Source organism: Ammospiza nelsoni, chromosome 25 (assembly GCF_027579445.1).
Source record: "Ammospiza nelsoni isolate bAmmNel1 chromosome 25, bAmmNel1.pri, whole genome shotgun sequence".
Classification (NCBI taxonomy): Eukaryota; Metazoa; Chordata; class Aves; order Passeriformes; family Passerellidae; genus Ammospiza; species Ammospiza nelsoni.
The window spans coordinates 1,609,671-1,628,192 of NC_080657.1; the positions used below are offsets into that span (position 1 = coordinate 1,609,671).

Consider the following 18,522-nt stretch of genomic DNA (forward strand, 5'->3'; position numbering starts at 1 on the left):
CAGAGGCAGGATAGACGGACTCAGGGGGACTCAGGACAGGAGGACTCAGGACTGCAGGTCCCCATGAGGGCAGAGGAACCCTGAGCTCAGCACCAGCCCCTGCAGCTCTTCCCACACACAGCAGAGGCTGATGCTCCAGTTCCTCTGAACCCCTTGGGAAGGGACTCCTGCTCCAGGCACCTCTGAAACCCTTAGGAAAGGGCACAAGAGACACCCTGGGCCTTGCCCATCTCTGCTGAAGCTAAGGGATTTCCAGAGGTTTCCATCAGCTGAGCCACAGGCAGGGAAAGGGGATGGGAGGCTTTGAATCAGCAGGTGCGGGAGGAGCAGCACCCAAAAGCAAATCCCAGCCTCAAGATGAGGAATTTTCATGGGATCACAGGAGGTTTGGGTTGGAGAGGACCTTAAAGACCATCTGATTCCAGCCATGGTGGGGGGACACAGCCCACAGCCATGTTCTGAACTGCTGGGACACCCCAAGTGCTCTGAGTCACCTTCCTGCTCCAGCCTGAAGGGAAGAGCTGTCCCAGCAAGGAAAAGTTGGATTTGCAAGGGGAAAATCTGCCCCTGTAAAGGGAAAATCTGTCCCTGCAAGGAGAAAATCCACCCCTGCCAAGGGGCAAAGGTGTTTCTGCAAGGGGAAAATCTGCCTATGCAAGGGGAAATCTGTCCTTGCCAAGGGGAAAGGTGTTCCTGCAAGGGGAAAATCTGTCCCTACCAAGAGGTAAAGCTGCCCCTGCCAAGGAGAAAACTGTCTTTGCAAAGGGAAAACTGTCCTTGCCAGGGGAAATTTTGCCCCTGCAAGGGCAAAATCTGTCCCTGCAAAGGGAAAACTGTCCTTGCAAGGGGGAAAACTGTCCCTGCATGGGGTAAAGCTATCCCTGCAAGGGGAAAACGTGTTTCTGCAAGGGGAAAACTGTCCTTGCAAGGGGAAAATCTGCCCCTGCCAAGGGGAAAAGCTGTCCTTGCAAGGGGAAAATCTGCCCCTGTCAAGGGAAAAGCTGTCCTTGCAAGGGGAAAATCTGCCCCTGTCAAGGGAAAAGCTGTCCTTGCAAGGGGAAAATCTGCCCCTGTCAAGGGAAAAGCTGTCCTTGCAAGGGGAAAATCTGCCCCTGCCAAGGGAAAAGCTGTCCTTGCCAGGGGGACACCTCCAGGGCTGCAGGGGACCATCAGGAAGGTGCTCCAGGGAGGTGACACTGCACAAGGGCATTGTCACCCCGAGCACAAGGGCTGACAAACCCATCTGGGTGCATCCTGGGCTCTGTCCCTCAGCTGGGGCCGTGCTGTGCTCGCTCCCACCCCGGCCCCATGCAGGATCCCACAAGGTGCCCGCCGTGCCCAGAGCCTGTCCATGCAGTGCCAGCAGCGTGCAGGAGCTGTCCCTGTCCCCCCCCTGCCCCGTGGAGGGGACACACGTGCTGTCACAGCAGGTGGGTGGCGTGTCCTGCCTGCAGGCTGACCCCGCAGTGCACACACAGACCATCCAGACCAGGAGCACATCCCTGCTCCAGCAGAGCACCCAGAGCTGGGTTTTACCCCAAACCCCGCTGGGGTGGCACTGGATGATCTGGTGGCACTGCTGCTGCGGCCAGGGGCAGGCTCCACCTACTTCTTCATCATCATCATCTTCCTCCTCCTCGCTGCTCGCACGGCACCAGGCTGGTGCTGCCACCAGGCGAAGGCTCCACTGAGCTGCTGGCTCTACGGGCTAAGGAGGGCGGGGAGGGTGGCACACAGGGCAGGGACACAGAATGGAAACCAAAATGTGACACCCAGGCACGAGGAGAAACCAAAAAAAAAAAAAAAAAAAAAAAAAAAAAAAAAAAAAAAAAAAAAAAAAAAAGACAGCAACAGGAGAAACACCCAGAAATAAAAAATAAAACACAGCAGCAGCACGGGGTGAAGGTGGCTCAGTCTCCAACAGGAGAAACACCCAGAAATAAAAAATAAAACACAGCAGCAGCAGCACGGGGTGAAGGTGGCTCGGTCTCCAGCACGCCCTGGGTTCCAAGAGTGGAATTTCCTCCTGATTTTTTGGAAAGCTGTCTGGATCACAAGTGGAGCGATCCAAGTTTGCAGCCCCCGCAAAATCGCATTCGGCGTCTCCGGAGGGATGTGGGAGATCTTTGCCCAGATCCTATTTTTGGGGGAAACTAAAATAATTCCTGCTGTGCTACGGCAATGGGGATCTTCCCAGAGCTGAGGGAGAGTGTCAGCCACAGAGGGAAGAGGAGGAGGAGGAGGAGGAAGGAGGGGGAACTCCACGATGCTCCAGGCACCAGTGATGCTACAAACCCAGGAGCTGAGCACGAGTGTCACATCTGAGATAAACTGCTGGGCACGCTGCCACAGAAGCGGTTTTTGGTCAAATTCTGCTGTTTTCCATGATTTTAAATATGGAGCCACATCTGGAAGGGGAAGGTGTGTAAAACTTGGCAAGAAGAGGGCTTTGCCCAAGGCACCATAATCAGGTGAGAGACCAGCCTGGGGAACAGGTGTTTGAGTAGAAATAAATAAATAAAATAAAATAAAATAAAATAAAATAAAATAAAATATAAAAAATAAAATAAAATAAAACAAAATAAAATATAAAATATAAAATATAAAATATAAAATATAAAATATAAAATAGAAAATAGAAAATAGAAAATAGAAAATAAAATAAAATAAAATAAAATAGAATATAAAAATAAAATAAAATAAAATAATACAAAATAAAATAAAATAATATAAAATAAAAAATAAAATATAAAAATAAAATAAAATAATATAAAATAAAATATTAAAATAAAATAAAATAAAATAAAATATAAAATACAATATACAGTGATAAATATAATATTAAATAATAAAATTCATTATAATAAAATAAACAATGACAGACATTTGAAATGAGACCATGGGGTGAGAAAAGACAGCTGAAGGCTGAAGGGGAGCAGGGAGAGGATGGAGAGGGGTTTAGGGGCACTCCAGAATCCCTGCCCAGCCCTGGGGACTCACCAGCTTCACTCCTGACAGCACTTCCAGGAGGGAGATGAGGTTGTGACCATCCCTCAGGTCTTCATAGAGGTCATTGATGTGCTTGCGCACCTGGGGAGGGGAAAAGCCATCAGTGATGCCAAAATCATGGCCAGGAAAAGCAAAATTATGACCAGGGAAAGCAAAATTATCAGCAGGGAAAGCAAAATCATCACCAGGGAAAGCAAAATCATCACCAGGAAAAGCAAAATCATCACCAGGAAAAGCAAAATCATGACCAGGAAAAGCAGCCTCCCCCTTCCCAAATGGCCTGGCAGAAGCTGCTGCCAATTCCACACACAAAATCCAACTGTGGCACCATCTGCACCCCGGGTAACCCCATGATTTTAACTTCTGAATTTAACTTCTCACATTCCTCACATTCCTCCCCAAACCCAGCTCCCACCTGGCAGCAGAGCAGCTCCCCAAGGGCACCACGTGCAGCCTCTCTTCCCCCAACACCCAGAGCTTCTCCTGGGGTTTCACCCACTTGGGAATCCCTGGATATTTCCCCCAAGCAGCCTCGAGATTTTTCTGTGTTTTCCCATTTCTCTCTGTTTTCCCCTCCTCTGCAAGGTTTAGGAAGCAGCCCAAAGCTTGGCACAGAGCTTTGCAAAGCTGGCAGGAAAACACAGCTGGGACACCTAGTGCTCAAACCATATTTTTTCCTCCTTTTTCTTTGCTAAATTGAGAATTAATTAAAACCCACCCAGCATTAACCAAGAAAGCAGGAGGCACCTTGTGGTGCCACGTTAATCCTGCTTAACAAACTTTGGATCTTGTCTCCATCCTGGCTTCAAAAGGCAAAAAATGACCATTTTTCCTGCTAGGGGATGAAAGGGGGATTCAGGATCCCCTCCTTTCCCCCAGGATGCACAAACCTCATGTTAATCAAGGATCAGGTGCCCAGGCAATAAAAGGGATCTGTGGTGATGCTACAGTGCCCTCCAAAGGCTCCAGCACATTTCCAGCACATCCTGCTCTGCTCTGACTCACATGAACACTCAAAACAAACAGTGCTGGCATTAAAAAAAAAAAAAAAAAACTTAAAAACCCTTAAAAAGTCATTTATCTGCCAGTCCTGAGCTGCAGCAGGCAGAGGGACGGTCGTTTCGGTGGCTTTACAACAAAATCCGTGACTCTTACCTTCATCAAGTGTTTATTGACCCATTTAGTGAAGGTTTTCTTTTGGACTCTGTCCCGTTCATCTGTCAAAAGGAGACAAAGGCAGCTCTTGGTCAGTGGTTCTCATGCAGAAACTCATGAGGTTTTGAAATGAGGGGAAGAGACAGAGGCATCGCCGGCGGTGCCAGCGCAGGGCACGGGGAACAGAGGCAGCTTATTCAGGGAATGCTGCGGGATGGGAGGCTCCAGAATGCCCCCAGGGCAGGGAAATGACAGCCAGAACCAAATACACCTTTTATTTTTCTCTGCTGAGAATAAGGATGCTCAAGGAAAGCAGCGTGGATGACTGGGATGGGCACAACCAGAATTCACCCTCTCTGTGACTCCTCACCTCCTCCAGAGGCAGCACAGGGGGGTCTGCCCGATTTTAGGAGGGTGTCCCCCCCCTTCCCCTGCCCACTCTTGGAAGGTTTTAGGGTGTTACATAAACCCCCAGATGTCCCATCACAGGTCCTGGCCCGGCATGCAATTAGCAGCTTATTCTGCCCCTGTATTTTTGGTTCATTGGATTGCCAGGATTTAATGTTTATTTCTGTCCCACAGCTCAGCCCTGGCCGGGCACTGTGAGCTCTGAGTGCTGCCAGGACAGGGTGACAATGTGGGTGCCACCCCCAGTGGGGACAAGATGGGACATTTGTGGTGATGCCAACAGCGATGGGGGAGCTCTAGAGAGGCTTTTTGCTCCATTAAAAACTAATAACAGAGGAAAAACACAGACAAACAGGCTAAAGGAGACAGTCCCACAGGGCAGAGGGTCCCACTCAGCTCCCCAGGCAGCGAGGGGGGCTCAGGGCAGCCCTGTGCCCAGCAGGATTTAACAATAACCATGGAGCACAATAATCATGGAGCACACAGAGATCCCCAGCACCAACCCACAGCACACAGCCCTGAGCACTGCATCTCCAGCCCATGGATTTTTGGGAAAGGATGAGCCCCGCTCACCCCAAACACATCTTTGACATCAGGATCTACCAGGCAGCAGCACCCCTTGCTTTGTTTTTATGTCAAAAATCGAGAAAAAGGAGAAAAAAAACAGCATTTCCCAAGCCAAGCTCCCCAGGACAGCTCCAGAACCCCCTCCTGGGATTGGGGGGATCACTGGGGGTCCCTGCACAGCCCCAGAGACCCTGGGAAAACCTCCCCGTGTCTCCATCCACGCGGACTGCAAAGCACCACCCAACGGTGCTTCCTCTTCCTCTTCCTCACCCACCCCGCGGCTTCCCCCACACACGTGGCACAGGGTGACACAAACGTCCCCTCCCTGCGTCCCCCTCCGTCCCCAGGCCACGGCACGGAACCAGGAGCCAAAATCCACCCGTGGGCAGAGCCACATCCACCCTCCCTTCCCATCCCACCAGGCTCCAGCCTTGGCACGGCTGCAGGAGCATCGGGGCTGCCGGCGCCAGCCTAGGAAGCTGTGCCACTTCCACTTTTGTTTTTAGGGATTTTCCTGCACCAGATCCCTCCAGAGCAGCAATACCACATCCCTCCCCAACTCCGGGGAAGCTGTGTCACCCCACTTTTATTTTTAGGGAATTTCCTGCACCAGACCCCTCCAGATCCATGGTGTCGCGTCCCTTCCCAACTCCGGGGAAGCTGTGCCACCCCACTCCTGTTTTTAGGGATTTTCCTGCACCAGACCCCTCCAGAGCAGCAGTGTCACATCCCTTCCCCATTCCAGTGCCCACAGGGGATTGATGGAGTGGGCACGGGAAGCTGTGTCACTCTTGCTTTTGGTTTTAGGGATTTTCCTGCACCAGACCCCTCCAGACCCATGGTGTCACGTCCCTTCCCAACTCCAGAGAAGCTGTGTCACCCCATTTTTGTTTTTAGGGATTTTCCTGCACCAGACCCCTCCAAAGCAGCGGTATCACATCCCTTCCCCACTCTAGTGCCCACTGGGGATGGATGGAGGGCAGGGGAAGCTGTGTCACTCCCACTTCTATTTTTAGGGATTTTCCTGCACCAGACCCCTCCAGATCCACAGTATCTCATCCCTTCCCCACTCTGGTGCCCACCGGGGACGGATGCAGCCCGTGGGGATGGATGGAGCCCGTGGGGACGGATGCAGCCCGTGGGGATGGATGGAGCCCGTGGGGACGGATGCGGCCCGTGGGGACGGATGCAGCCCGTGGGGATGGATGGAGCCCGTGGGGACGGATGCAGCCCGTGGGGATGGATGGAGCCCGTGGGGACGGATGCAGCCCGTGTCCCCGGGCACGCAGGGAGGGGGTACTGACCAATGCAGCACATCCGGCACACCAGGCAGGCGCTGAGCCGCCGCTTCTCCCCGGCCAGGAGCCGCCTCTCCATGGTCCCGGCCCGGGATGGCGATTCAAACCGCAGCACCCGGGGGAAGGGTCCTCAGCCGGCACCTCCCGCTCGCCGAGCCCGACCCCGGCGGGTGCGGACGGATGAGTTCAGGGCCACAGCTCCTCCCACCGAGCCACTTCCTACCCCCGGTGCCCCCGGCAGAGCGGGCAGCGCCCGTTCCTCCTCCGCGCCATCGCCGCCGACCGACCTCGCTCCGCTCCCGGCTCCGCAGAACCCTCCCGAACCCCGGCAGGGCAGCTCGGAGCGCTCCCGGCAGCGAAGGGCAGAGCTGCTGCTCCCTCCGGTTCGTGGGGATGAAGTGATGCCGAGCGCGGAGCGGCTCCCGCAGCCGGAACCGGGATGCGGGATCGGGATGCGGGACGGGGATGCGGGATCAGGATGCGGGATCGGGATGCGGGATCGGGATGCGGGACGGGGATGCGGGATCGGGATGCGGGACGGGGATGCGGGATCAGGATGCGGGATCGGGATGCGGGATCGGGATGCGGGACGGGGATGCGGGATCAGGATGCGGGACGGGGATGCGGGATCAGGATGCGGGATCGGGATGCGGGATCGGGATGCGGGACGGGGATGCGGGACGGGGATGCGGGATTGGGATGCGGGATGCGGGAGCGGGATGCGGGAGCGGGATGCGGGAGCGGGATGCGGGAGCGGGATGCGGGATCGGGATGCGGGATGGGGATGCGGGATGGGGATGCGGGATCGGGATGCGGGATGGGGATGCAGGATCGGGATGCGGGATCAGGATGCGGGATCAGGATGCGGGATGGGGATGCGGGAGCGGGATGCGGGAGCGGGATGCGGGACGGGGATGCGGGAGCGGGCTGGTCCCGCAGAGCCGGGCACTGCCCTGCCTGCTAGGCCGGCTCCTGGTTTGTTTTTCCTCCTCTTGTTTTCCAGTTAATTGCACCAGGGACGGGAGGGACAATGCCCGGCTGTTCTCGTCCGCCAGCCCGAGGCTTGTGCCCAAATCATGTCCCGGTCCCGGAGCTTGGCACGCGGGGAGATAACGGGGGCCGCCTTATCAGCGCCTCTCTTCCTCTTCTTCTAAATATAATCGCCCCGCAGCCCTTCTGCTGGCCTGGAGGGCGAGAGGAGCCGCGCTGCTGCCCCCGAGCATCGCACGGGACAGAGGAGGGGTGGATGTCACCGTGGGTGTCACCGTGGATGTCACCGTGGGTGTCACCATGGGTGTCACCGGGTCCCACTGTCACTCCAACGCTGCATCCCAGCAGTGCCCACGGCCCAAAGGCGGCTCCATGAAAGCCCCGTTCCCATGTCCTGCAGAAATTGGGGGTTTTCCTCTCTTTTTTTGCCCTGATTCACCTCCTCCGGGTAATTCCCGGGCTCTCACCAGATTAAACCTCCCCAGCCCCGGGGCCCGTGCTATCAGCTGAGCTAATAATAATGCTGGTTACTGCTTACTAACAATATTAAGGCATTGCAAGCTTATCTCTGCCCAGCTAATCTTTTCCAGAGTCACCCTGACAAATAACTTGTTGCAATCCCCCCCTCCATGCTCATTCTCTCTCTGGTCTAGCAGAGGTTTCAGCAAACCAAAAACCCATCCTGTCACCATCCAGGGACAGTCAGCAGAGGCATGGCAGGTAGGCAGGGCAGGGAGAGAGGGAAGATTTTGGGGAAAAGGAAAGGAAAATCTGTCCCACTCCAAAGACAAGGTAGTGGCAGGAGAAGGGACTGCAGAGCCTCAGGTCCCTCACAGGGAGCATCAGCAGCAAGCAGAGGCCATGAACAGGATCACACGTGGTTTAATTCCCTCCCCACCTCCTCTCCCAACACTGCTCATCAGAGCTCAGCTCACTGCATCCCCAAAAATGGGATCCCAAAGGAACCCAAAGGAGCAGGGGCACTGAGGCACAAATCCCCCACAGAGGCTTGAGGGGCATTGGTGGCTGCTCAAGGGCAAGGTGAGGCCTGGGGAGGTTTTCCTTTCACCAAGTGAAAGGAAACAGGGAAAACCATCCTGCCCCACAGACAGAAAAACTCCCACTCTCCATCCCGCTGGAGCTCAGCATCCCCAGGCACCTTCCATGGCTCCCACAGCTGCTGGGTGCCAGAGAACCCCCCCAGCACCACCACAAGGCCCTGCACAGACAATTCCCACCCCATTTGCCTGCAGCAGCCTCTGTGCTGGCAGCCTGCCTGTCCCCAGCAGCTCCCAACACGTCCGGCCCCAGATGTCTCCTCCATCATCACCACGCTGTGCCACTGTCCCATTCCATCCCTGTGTGTCTCCTCCTGCCTCAGGCTGCTGCCAGAGCCCAGCCCCAGCCCCAGGAACCAGCAGGATAAAAGGTTTCTGACCAGGCACCATCCCTAATCCCAACCCTGGTGTGGCATCCTCCATCCCACCAGCCCATGGTGCTCCCTTTGCCATCCTTGGGAGGGAACCGGGGGGTTTATGCTGCCCACCAGCTCCTGGAATAAAGCTGGGAAGTGATTCCCAAACCTCCTCCTGCTATTAAATCCAAAGGAACACAGAAGACATCAGACAGGGCACTGATATCACTGAGATCTCAAGGATATCTCCAAGCCCACGCCCAGTGTGAAAGTGGGATTAAATATGAGCCAACCATGGCCTAAAGGAGGGGTTGGTTACCTTAAAAAGCCTAAAAATTTTCCAAATTTTTAAGCATTTTAACCCAGAGGTTTCCCTTCAAAACAAGCAAAGAATGAGAATGTGCAGGGGGCTTTTTGAACCTGGCACTTCTGAGAGGGGGGGATATGCAAAAAAAAAATCTGGCTGGCTGAGGAGCACAAGGTATTTAAAACACGCTGGCTGCCAACTCGAGAGCTGACATAATCCATCATGACAACAGAGCCAACAGGGCAGGATTTACAGAGCCTTCCACCCAGGGAGAGGAAACGGAGCCTGATTCAGCCGGGAAGAATGCACAGGAGATACCTGCGGTGGAAAAGTATCCAACACCCAGATATTTAATGAGGGAGACACCTGAGACGTGGTGATGCAAAGGAGAGCAGGGCAGATGCTCGGCAGAGCGTCACAGAGCAAAAAACCTGCTGCAAAATTATCTTGGTATTCCAGGATTGGGCTTTTCCTTCACTTTTCTGGGAAAAAGCAGTGAAAAAAAACCAGGTTTTGAATATACTTGCTGCTTGCAACACTGACTCCAAGATTTCTTCAAAAAGGGGTGGATTTGGGGTGGAACATCCCTCAAAGTAGGATGAAGCAGCAGGTCAGCATGGGGAAGAGATAAACCCCAAAACACCCCTAAGAGGTCCCCAAAAACATCCCTGGACAACAGTGCCCAGCCATGGAGATTATTTAAGCGGGAGGAATTGCAGCAAGGCTGGGTTTAGTGGGTGACAGGGCGCATTCTGCACGACATTTGTGCAATCCCCTCTCAACCTCCCTCTCCCCCAGTAGCTCAGAGGGAGGAAGGAAAAGTGAATCTCAAAAAGCAGCATCCAGGGAAAATCCTGCAGGCGCTGCCCGGCTGCGCAGTCCCGCCCCTTTGCATGGAAAAAAAAAAAAAGGGAAAGAAAAGAGGGAATAAAGAGGGAATCGGTCATGGACGCGGGGAAAGGGCCCCATGCGGAGGCACGGCGAGAACAAGCACGGCCGGAGAGAAAGAGCGAGGAATCAAAACAAACAAATCCCAGGGGGAAGAAGAGGTCGGGACGGAGAGAAGGCGTCACCAAATCCCCGTCTGGAGCCTGGAGCTATTGCACACCCCTGAAACGAATCCTTGCCCTCCTTGAGCAGTCATGTGCGGGCCCTATTTTGGGAAACTGAGGCAGGGTCAGCCCCAGCTGCTCGGAGAGGCCGTGCCAGGTCCGGGAGAAGCTCCCAGGGTTGTTTCTTGCTGGTGCTGGGGGGTGACGGAGACGCCGCTGTCACGGACAGGGAAGGCAGAACCCCAGCGGGGTGGTGGGATTGTGCCAGACAAAAAGCAGCTTCGTCCCCCCTCATCCTGGTCATCCTCAGCCTCACACAGGCCGGGAATGGGTGGTGAGGCCAAATTTAGGCTCCCAAACTCTGTCCGCCCTCCCCATTTGGGTTCAGAGCCCCATTTGGGTTCAGAGCCCACTGAGCGTTCCCCACGGCCGTGTCCTCCTCCCTCCTCCCCACAGCCACGCCTGTCCCTGTCGCTGCCACGGCTCCTGGGGAGGGACAACAACCCGTGCCAGGTCATGCCGGCCATTTTAGCACTCTGCGCCCCCCCAAACACCCCCCTTTCCCTGCCCTACCTTCCCTGCTCCGGCTCCTCCAGTACAGGACGCCGGCGATGCCCAGGACGTGGCTGAGGACAAAGGCAGCGGGTGGCAGATAGGAGCTCTCCGAGAGAGGCATCGCTTCCTATTCCCGGCCCCTTAACCCAATCCTGGCTCCGAGTTTCCTTCTCCTGCTGGAGCCCAGCATCGCCGGGAGGGTGAGGGGATGGATGGATGAATGGATGGATGGGGGCTGAGCAGAAACTTCCAAAACTTCTGCGTGCGCCTCTGGCCGTGTCCTGTCCCCGGAGCTTGGCAGGGCTTTGGGACAGCCAGCGCCGCTGGGACTGGGAGATTTGGGAGCTCCAAGAGGGGGCGGGTAAAGGGAGAAAAGCGAGCGTCAGGCCGCCTCAAACATCTTTCCTCGGAGTTCTCGCGGCCAAACTTCGCCGTCGTTTCCCCCCCTCCTTCCCTTCCCCGCTTGAACGTCATCTCCTCAATATCCATTCCCAGCCCCGCTGAGAAGGAGCCGCGGCCGAGGGGATATCAGCGGCAGCAGCTGCCGTGGAGGCATCACCACAACGCCCCTGAGTTCACCAAAGGGGGTTTGGGACAGCCACAAATCCTCAGTGACACCCCCGGATGGGTGACAGTCAGCAGCGTCCCCTGCCAGCAGCAGCCGGAGGTGCCAAACGCAGCCGGGACATGGAGACAGCAATTCCAGGGGATCCCGGGCTGGATCCAGCCCTGCTTGTCTGCAGGAAACTCAGCCCAGCAACGGTGTGACAAAATTTGACTTTCTGGGGGTTGAGGAGCACAAGCACATCCCCATCACCCTCTCTGGATGCTCTGAATAACGGAAGAACACCCCACCGTGAGAAAACAGCCCAAAAGATGCTCTAACACCAAAGGTTTGTGCACTCCCCCACCCTTCCCGTGGCCGGGTGGGAGAGTGACAAAATTTGGCTTTCTGGGGGTTGAGGAGCACAAGCACATCCCCATCACCCTCCCTGGATGCTCTGAATAACGGAAGAACACCCCACCGTGAGAAAACAGCCCAAAAGATGCTCTAAGAGCAGAGGTCTGTGCATTCCCCCACCCTTCCCGTGGCTGGGTGTTCTGCCTGCCCTCAGCACGGCACACTGTGCAGCCCAGCCCCGTTTACTAACGGTTTGCACCGCGGTGTTGGGCGTTACTCAGGGTTTCGGTTCTGTTCGGAAACGCTTCCGCTGCCGGCGGTGCCAGGGACGGCGCGGGCAAACCGAGAGCAGCCGGTGCCTGCCCGGCCCCTCCGCCCCTGTAACCACAGGCAAACGGGCTGGGGAGGCTCCCACAAAGGCTGGATTGATCTCACAGCCCCTCGCAGGCAGCTCCACGGGGAGAAAGTGGCTCTTGGATGGAGGCTGTGCGGAATTAAAGGCGCGTTTTTCGCTGTTTCTGTCTCCCCAGGGCTCAGACAAGAGGGGGTTGTTGTTCAGGTGAGGGTGGCACAGAGCAGAGCTGCAGAGCATCAGCCTGGCTCAGGATTTACTGGTGGGCGAGCCAGGAATCCCAGCTCAGGAGTTACTGACTAGGAGATGCAGCAGATGCCGTCCCACAACTCCTGCTCCACACTGGGGAAAAGGCCATGAGACCCAAGGTTCCATCCAGGTGCAAACAGAAATTTATAGGATATTTACAACCCCGAGTTGTAAGTTACAGTTCCCCAAACCCAGTCAGGCACACAAAGAAAACCATATCAAGCAAAACCTGATAGACCCAAACACTGCCTGAAACATTCCAAAACTTGGCACAGTTTGCCCAGAGCAGCTGTGGCTGCCCCTGGACCCCTGGAAGTGTCCAAGGACAGGCTGGATGGGGTTTGGACCCAAACATTGCCTTAAAACATTCCAAAACCTGGCACAGGGTACCCAGAGAAGCTGTGGCTGCCCCTGGATCCCTGGAAATGTCCAAGGCCAGGTTGGACAGGGCTTGGAGCAACCTGGGATGGTGGAAGAGTACCCTGGATGGCAGAGGGGATGGAATGAGATGATCTTTAAGGTCACTTCCATCCAACCATCCCATAATCCTATAATTGCATCGTTCACTGGGGTTCCTGCAGCCCCCACATTTTTGGGACAAGGAGATGGGTGATAAAAAATACAGAATTGCCCCGGTGCTCGGCGCTGTTGCAATATATTCTCCAGATCTCCATCCCTGCCTGGATGAAAAATATCCTGGCATAGTTTTCCCCCACAAAGAGGTCTGCTTTCTGTTAAAGCTGCAGGAGGAATGACCCACCATGAGGCCACCATAAATGGGCCCCTGGCCCAGCCTGAGAGGGGCAGAGAGCCTCCTGCAAGGCAGATGGGAGCTGGTGACGTGGTGGAGCTGGGATGTGCCACAGGAAAAGGGTGCAGGAAGCCGGAGCTGGTTTCCAACATCCCCTCACCCCAGCTGCAACCATGGGGGCTCAGCTGCTCTTGGGCATCCCGGGTGTTTCCTGCACAGAGGGGACGATAAAATGCACTGAGCGCTGCCAGCTGCTGCAGCTGGAGAAGGCTTTGGGTGAAAGAAATTCTTAAAATATATATAATTGTATGTAAATATATGTTTTTTGTGCATATAAATAGAATTTGATGGAATCGCAGAATGGCCCTGACTTGGAAAAGACCCACAAGGATCATCAAGCTGAATTTTTGAATATATTTATATAAATTTATGTTTATATCAATATGTATGATATATATAAATATCAATGTATTGATATTTTTATATATTTATTTATATTTCTATAAATATATTTATATTATATATTTATAATTTATATATTTATTTGTATTTATATCAATACATCCCTCTGCTGCATCAGGACACCCTGGAGGTTCCTGTGACCCCCAAATCCCCCCAGTTTAACACCATCACCCCACTTTCCTTTTTGCACTGCAGGAAGCTGACAGGGCAGGAAGGAGGTGCCTGATAGTGCAGGAAGGGGGTGTCAGGAACCAACGCTGAGTTTTGGGATGACTCTGCCAAGCTCTGGGGACCACCCAGCCCCGGATGCAGCCACCAGCTCCCACAGCCCCCCCTCCCTGCCATGGAAACCACCGCGAGCACCCAAAACACAAACAGCTCATTTTTAGTTCCTTGCAAGGCGGCTTTGCCCGAAAAGGAAAGGGGTGGGGAGAGGACACATCTCCTGCCCACGCAGGAATTTGGGGAGGGGAGAGGCCCTGCCCTCCCACAGCGGGGTCTGCACCTTGCAGGGCACCCCCTTGCTCCACAGGGTGCCCTGGGCAGCATTTTGTACCACTCAGAATGGTGGGACCCCAGCACTGGGTTTAGGGTATTGCCCCCACCTGGCTTTAGGGTCCCCCATGGGGCAGCTGAGGGGATTCAGATTTTGGATCCCCTCACTGCCCTTGCCTGGAGCTGAGTCACGGCAAGCTCTGGGTGTCCCGGGCCGTTCCTCCCCCCTCCATGTGCCTCCCCAGTGAGTAATGCTCAGGCGACAGAGATCAGCTCCCGCCTCGGCTCCCGGCTCCGGCATCTCCTTATATGACCAGGGAAGCTGCCGGGCAGGAACCGGGCACAGCCCCGTGCCCTGGCACCGCTCAGGGCATGGAGGCACCCTGGCACGGCTGTGGGCAAAGCCTCTGGGCTGTTCCTTCATGCCCTGCCTGCTGTGGCCTCGCAGAAAGCAGCAGAAGCTCCGTGTCCCAGCCCGGGGAGGTGGCAGCCAGGTGGCACTGTGGAAACGCGGGAGTGGGCATGGCCGTGACAGAGACAGAGCTGGCACCCTGCAGCACTGAGCTGGGGTGAAGCATTGCTCTGGGGCTCTGCCTGTGCCCAGGTGTGTGGGGGTGCTGCCAATGCCCCCCAGCTTAGCCCAGCAAAGCCCCTCTATTGCCTGCAGCAGGAAAAACGGGACATGGGAGCAGCTGGGAGTGCCCTGCAGGGCTTCTCTGCCCCAAAGGGTCACCCCACCCTGCCCAGCAGCACCCCAGATCCCACAGCAGGTAAAGGGCCTGTCCAGCAGCAGTGCTGAGCACGCACAAACTCGTGACTGCAGGACAGGAGCCAGGTTTCCTGCCGTGCTTCCTCAGCAAAGCTTTTCCCCTTTCTGCTGGTTTTTTTCCTCCTTTCTGGGAGCTTCAGGAGCAAATCTCATTCAGTTATGACAGCGGCTGAAAATCGACCAGCAGGAGGGGAAGGAGAGTCCAGGATTTGGATCAGGGGTGCCCTGGTAAATCAAAGACAGCATCACCCAGGGGCAGGAGTCTGTCTGGACTGTCTGGACTTCCAGAGGGGCTGTCTGGGGGCACAGGGCTGGAACAAACACAGCTCCTAACCCTTAACCAGGGGATGGAGCACACCCAGAGGATGGAGCACATGCAGGGGATGCAGCACACCCAGGGGATGGAGCACATGCAGGGGATGGAGCACATGCAGGGGATGCAGCACATGCAGGGGATGCAGCACATGCAGCGGATGGAGCACACCCAGGGGATGGAGCACACCCAGGGGATGGAGCACATGCAGGGGATAAGGCACATGCAGGGGATGCAGCACACCCAGAGGATGGAGCACATGCAGGGGATGGAGCACATGCAGGGGATGGAGCACATGCAGGGGATGCAGCACACCCAGAGGATGGAGCACATGCAGGGGATGCAGCACATCCCTCCCTCCATAGCCCAGATCTGAGATCATTCTTCCCCCCCTCCGCAGCATCACACCCTCCTGGCAAACCACAGCAAAGGCAGCTGCGGACAGACAGACAGACAGCCAGCTCAGCAAGGCCCATCCCTGGCTGCCGCACGTGCCCGCTGTGCCTGGCAAGCACGGGCAGCGCCCCGCTCCACCCTGCCCGCGGCGCCAGCAGCCTTGGGAAAGGAAAGCCAGAACAAAGATGACGTTTCTTCTGATCCGGGCTATTAAAAACAAGGTGGAACGAGGGCAGGTCACAGCTCCCGACGCTGCCCAGCTCTCCCGGGCTCCTGGCTCCCCATCCCTGCCCTCCTGGTGAATCACCCGGAGCGTGTGCGGGCACGGCCGGGGAGCCCTCGCCAGCCGGCTCCTGGCACAGCGGGCACATTCCCCACCTTCAGCATTTCCTTCTGGCTTTCATCATCCCCCCCGCGGCCACATTCCTGATGGGAGGGACAGGGAAAAGCCTGAGGGGTCCCGTGCTGACCCCTGGGCATCAACACCCAACTCCAGCACTGGGCATCACCACCCAATTCCAGTGCGGCAAAAATATGGAAAGACACAGCAAAGCTCTTGTGGCCCTGCAAAACCAATGTCCCAAACTCAGGGGTTTGTGTAAACAGGGATTTTGGCTCTGAAAATCCCTCCACTGGGATTTCCACATCCCCTCACCTATTCCTATTTACACAGGAATAGTGGGAGTTCGACGTGGGGTTCATCTGGATCATCACCACCCAATTCCAGTGCGGCAAAAATATGGAAAGACAGACAGCAAAGCTCTTGTGGCCCTGGAAAACCAACGTCCCAAACACAGGGGTTTGTGCAAACAGGGAATTTGGCTCTGAGGATCCCTCCATTGCTCCCCATTTACACAGGAATAGTGGGAGCTCGAGGTGGGATTCATCTGGATCATCACCATCCGACCCCAGTGTGGCAAAAATCACGACTATGGAAAGACAGGCACCAAAGCTCTTGTGGCCCTGGAAAACCAACGTCCCAAACACAGGGGGTTTGTGCAAACAGGGATTTTGGCTCCGAGGATCCCTCCACTGCTCCCCATTTACACAGTAATGGTGGAGCTCGAAGTAGGATTCATCTGGATTAAGCAGAGCAGCTCCATCCCAGCCAGGGCTGGGGGCTGTGCTGCACCACTCCCCCCACTCTGCACCGTGAGAGCAGCACAAATCAATATTTGCCTGCAAATGTCTCACAGAGGAGCTTCTAAAGGTCAGCAAAACAAGGGGAGAGAGAAGGGAATGGGAGGAAACCCTGGAACCCCCCCAGGCACCATCAGTGGTAAAATCAGAACTGAGGGAAAGGAAGCTCCGCTGATAAGAACAGAGATGTTCCCTTTTCCAGCAGACGTCTGGGCACCAAAATTAGAATAATATCTTTCAAAAAAGACAAGACTTCCCTTCCCACAGCAGGGCTGGCAGTGCTGAATTGGGGGGGACATGGGAAAGCACCCCAGCACCCCATTGCTGTGGGATACAGAAATGGAGGGCAGGATAAGAAGGTTCGAGGCAGGGCTGGAAGCAAACATCATTCCTGTGGCTTTCATCCTGCAAAGGCAAACAGCTGAGCTGGAGGCCACCTGCTCGTGACTTAATCATTCCCCAGCAGCATGAACTCCTGCTGCCAGGCTGGAGGGCAAATCCTCCAGCACAGCAGCAGTTATGGGGTCTACAGGAATGTGACATCCCAACAGGGGCCATCCAAAGAGACCAACTCTGTGAGATGGACAGAGCCAACAGGAGAACCCAGGGCCTCGAGAACCCCAAAAATAACTCAGGAGGAGACCATTCCCCACACAGCAGGACCAGGAAAAGGCTCCCACGTTTCCTGCAGGAAGAGCAGTTGGCATTTCCAAGGCATCACCTGCCTTTCCTCAGTGGGGCTCACATTCTGATGCCCCAGATTGAGCAGCTCTCCTGGGACATCCAGAGCCAGCAGCACCCCATGCATTCCCCAGAGTGATCCAACTCCCTGTGCTGGGACATAGATCCCAGCAGATACTTGCCCACAAGCCATGTGCACACAAATCCAACCTGGACACATCTCAATTCAACTCTCCCCAGCATTTCCTGGCCTTTGGAACTCTCCCTGTGCCCCTAACACAGACCCTTGCCCATGAGCCACATGCACACAAATCCAGCCTGGATAGATCTCATTCCCAACTCTCCCTGTGCCCCTAACACAGATCCCAGCAGATCCCTAACACAGATCCCTTGCCCACGAGCCACGAGCACACAAATCCAGCCTGGACACATCTCAATCCAACTCTTCCCAGCCCTGCCTGCCCTTTGGAACCCTCCCTGCAGCCCGGGATGAGCGTCATGCTGGAGGGGGGTGATCTCACCGCTGCTTTCCCAGCATGACAAACCTCCCATCCCAAGGCTGCTGGGATCCTGCTGACGCAGCAGCTCAGGCATTATTTCATCGCTTCCCACTTCTGGGAAGCCTCCCCTGCCTTGTCACCCCTCCGAGGACGCTGGCAGCTCCTGCTCGCTGGTGATGCCATGAAATTCACGGAAAGCACTGGAGCTGGCACGGACTCGGTGGCATCGTCCTGCATGGGGAGGGCAGGAGGGAACAGGGACAGATAAAAGCTGCACAGAGAGATTGGAGCCATCCTGGATGCACGTGGAAATGCTGGGAGGGAAGAGGATGGGGATGCACAAGGAACAGCAAAAGTTGTTCCAGCAGAAAACAGCGTGGTGTTTTCGGGAGGGAGCAGCACCAGCCCTGGGCAGAGGAAGGCTTGCTCGCACACCCACGTGCAAGAGGACACACAGGTCTGCACGCCTTGCCAGGGGCCTGTGCTGACACGAGAGGTGGCTCCTTTCCCAGGCCGGGGGAGGAGGAGGAAGGCGATGCCATCTCCGGGTCCCTCCCTGCCCCTCCGGCCACGGGGACACCTCCACAGAGCCGCCGCCGTCTCCTCTCCACGGCTGGGTAAGCAGCAGCTCAGGAATTCCCAGCACACCCCGGCAGTGAGGGGAGAAAGCCATGAGAAAACAAATCAGCAAAAAAACCTCCTCACCGGAGATGGAAAGCCCAGCAGAGGGGAGAAGCACAGGAGAGCAAAGCAAATCC

General features: G+C 55.5%; 1 protein-coding gene across 1 annotated transcript in view; it reads right to left on the reverse strand.

Moving 5' to 3' along the window:
- LOC132083701 (microtubule-actin cross-linking factor 1-like) overlaps positions 1-18,522 on the reverse strand; it is a 146,489-nt gene that overhangs the window by 108,403 nt on the left and 19,564 nt on the right. Inside the window, exons 2-3 of the mRNA XM_059488527.1 lie at positions 4,165-4,226; positions 3,001-3,090 (exon numbers count right to left, since the gene is read on the reverse strand). Of these exons, the coding sequence (XP_059344510.1) occupies positions 3,001-3,090; positions 4,165-4,226 (152 nt within the window). The remainder of the gene's footprint in view (positions 1-3,000; positions 3,091-4,164; positions 4,227-18,522) is intronic.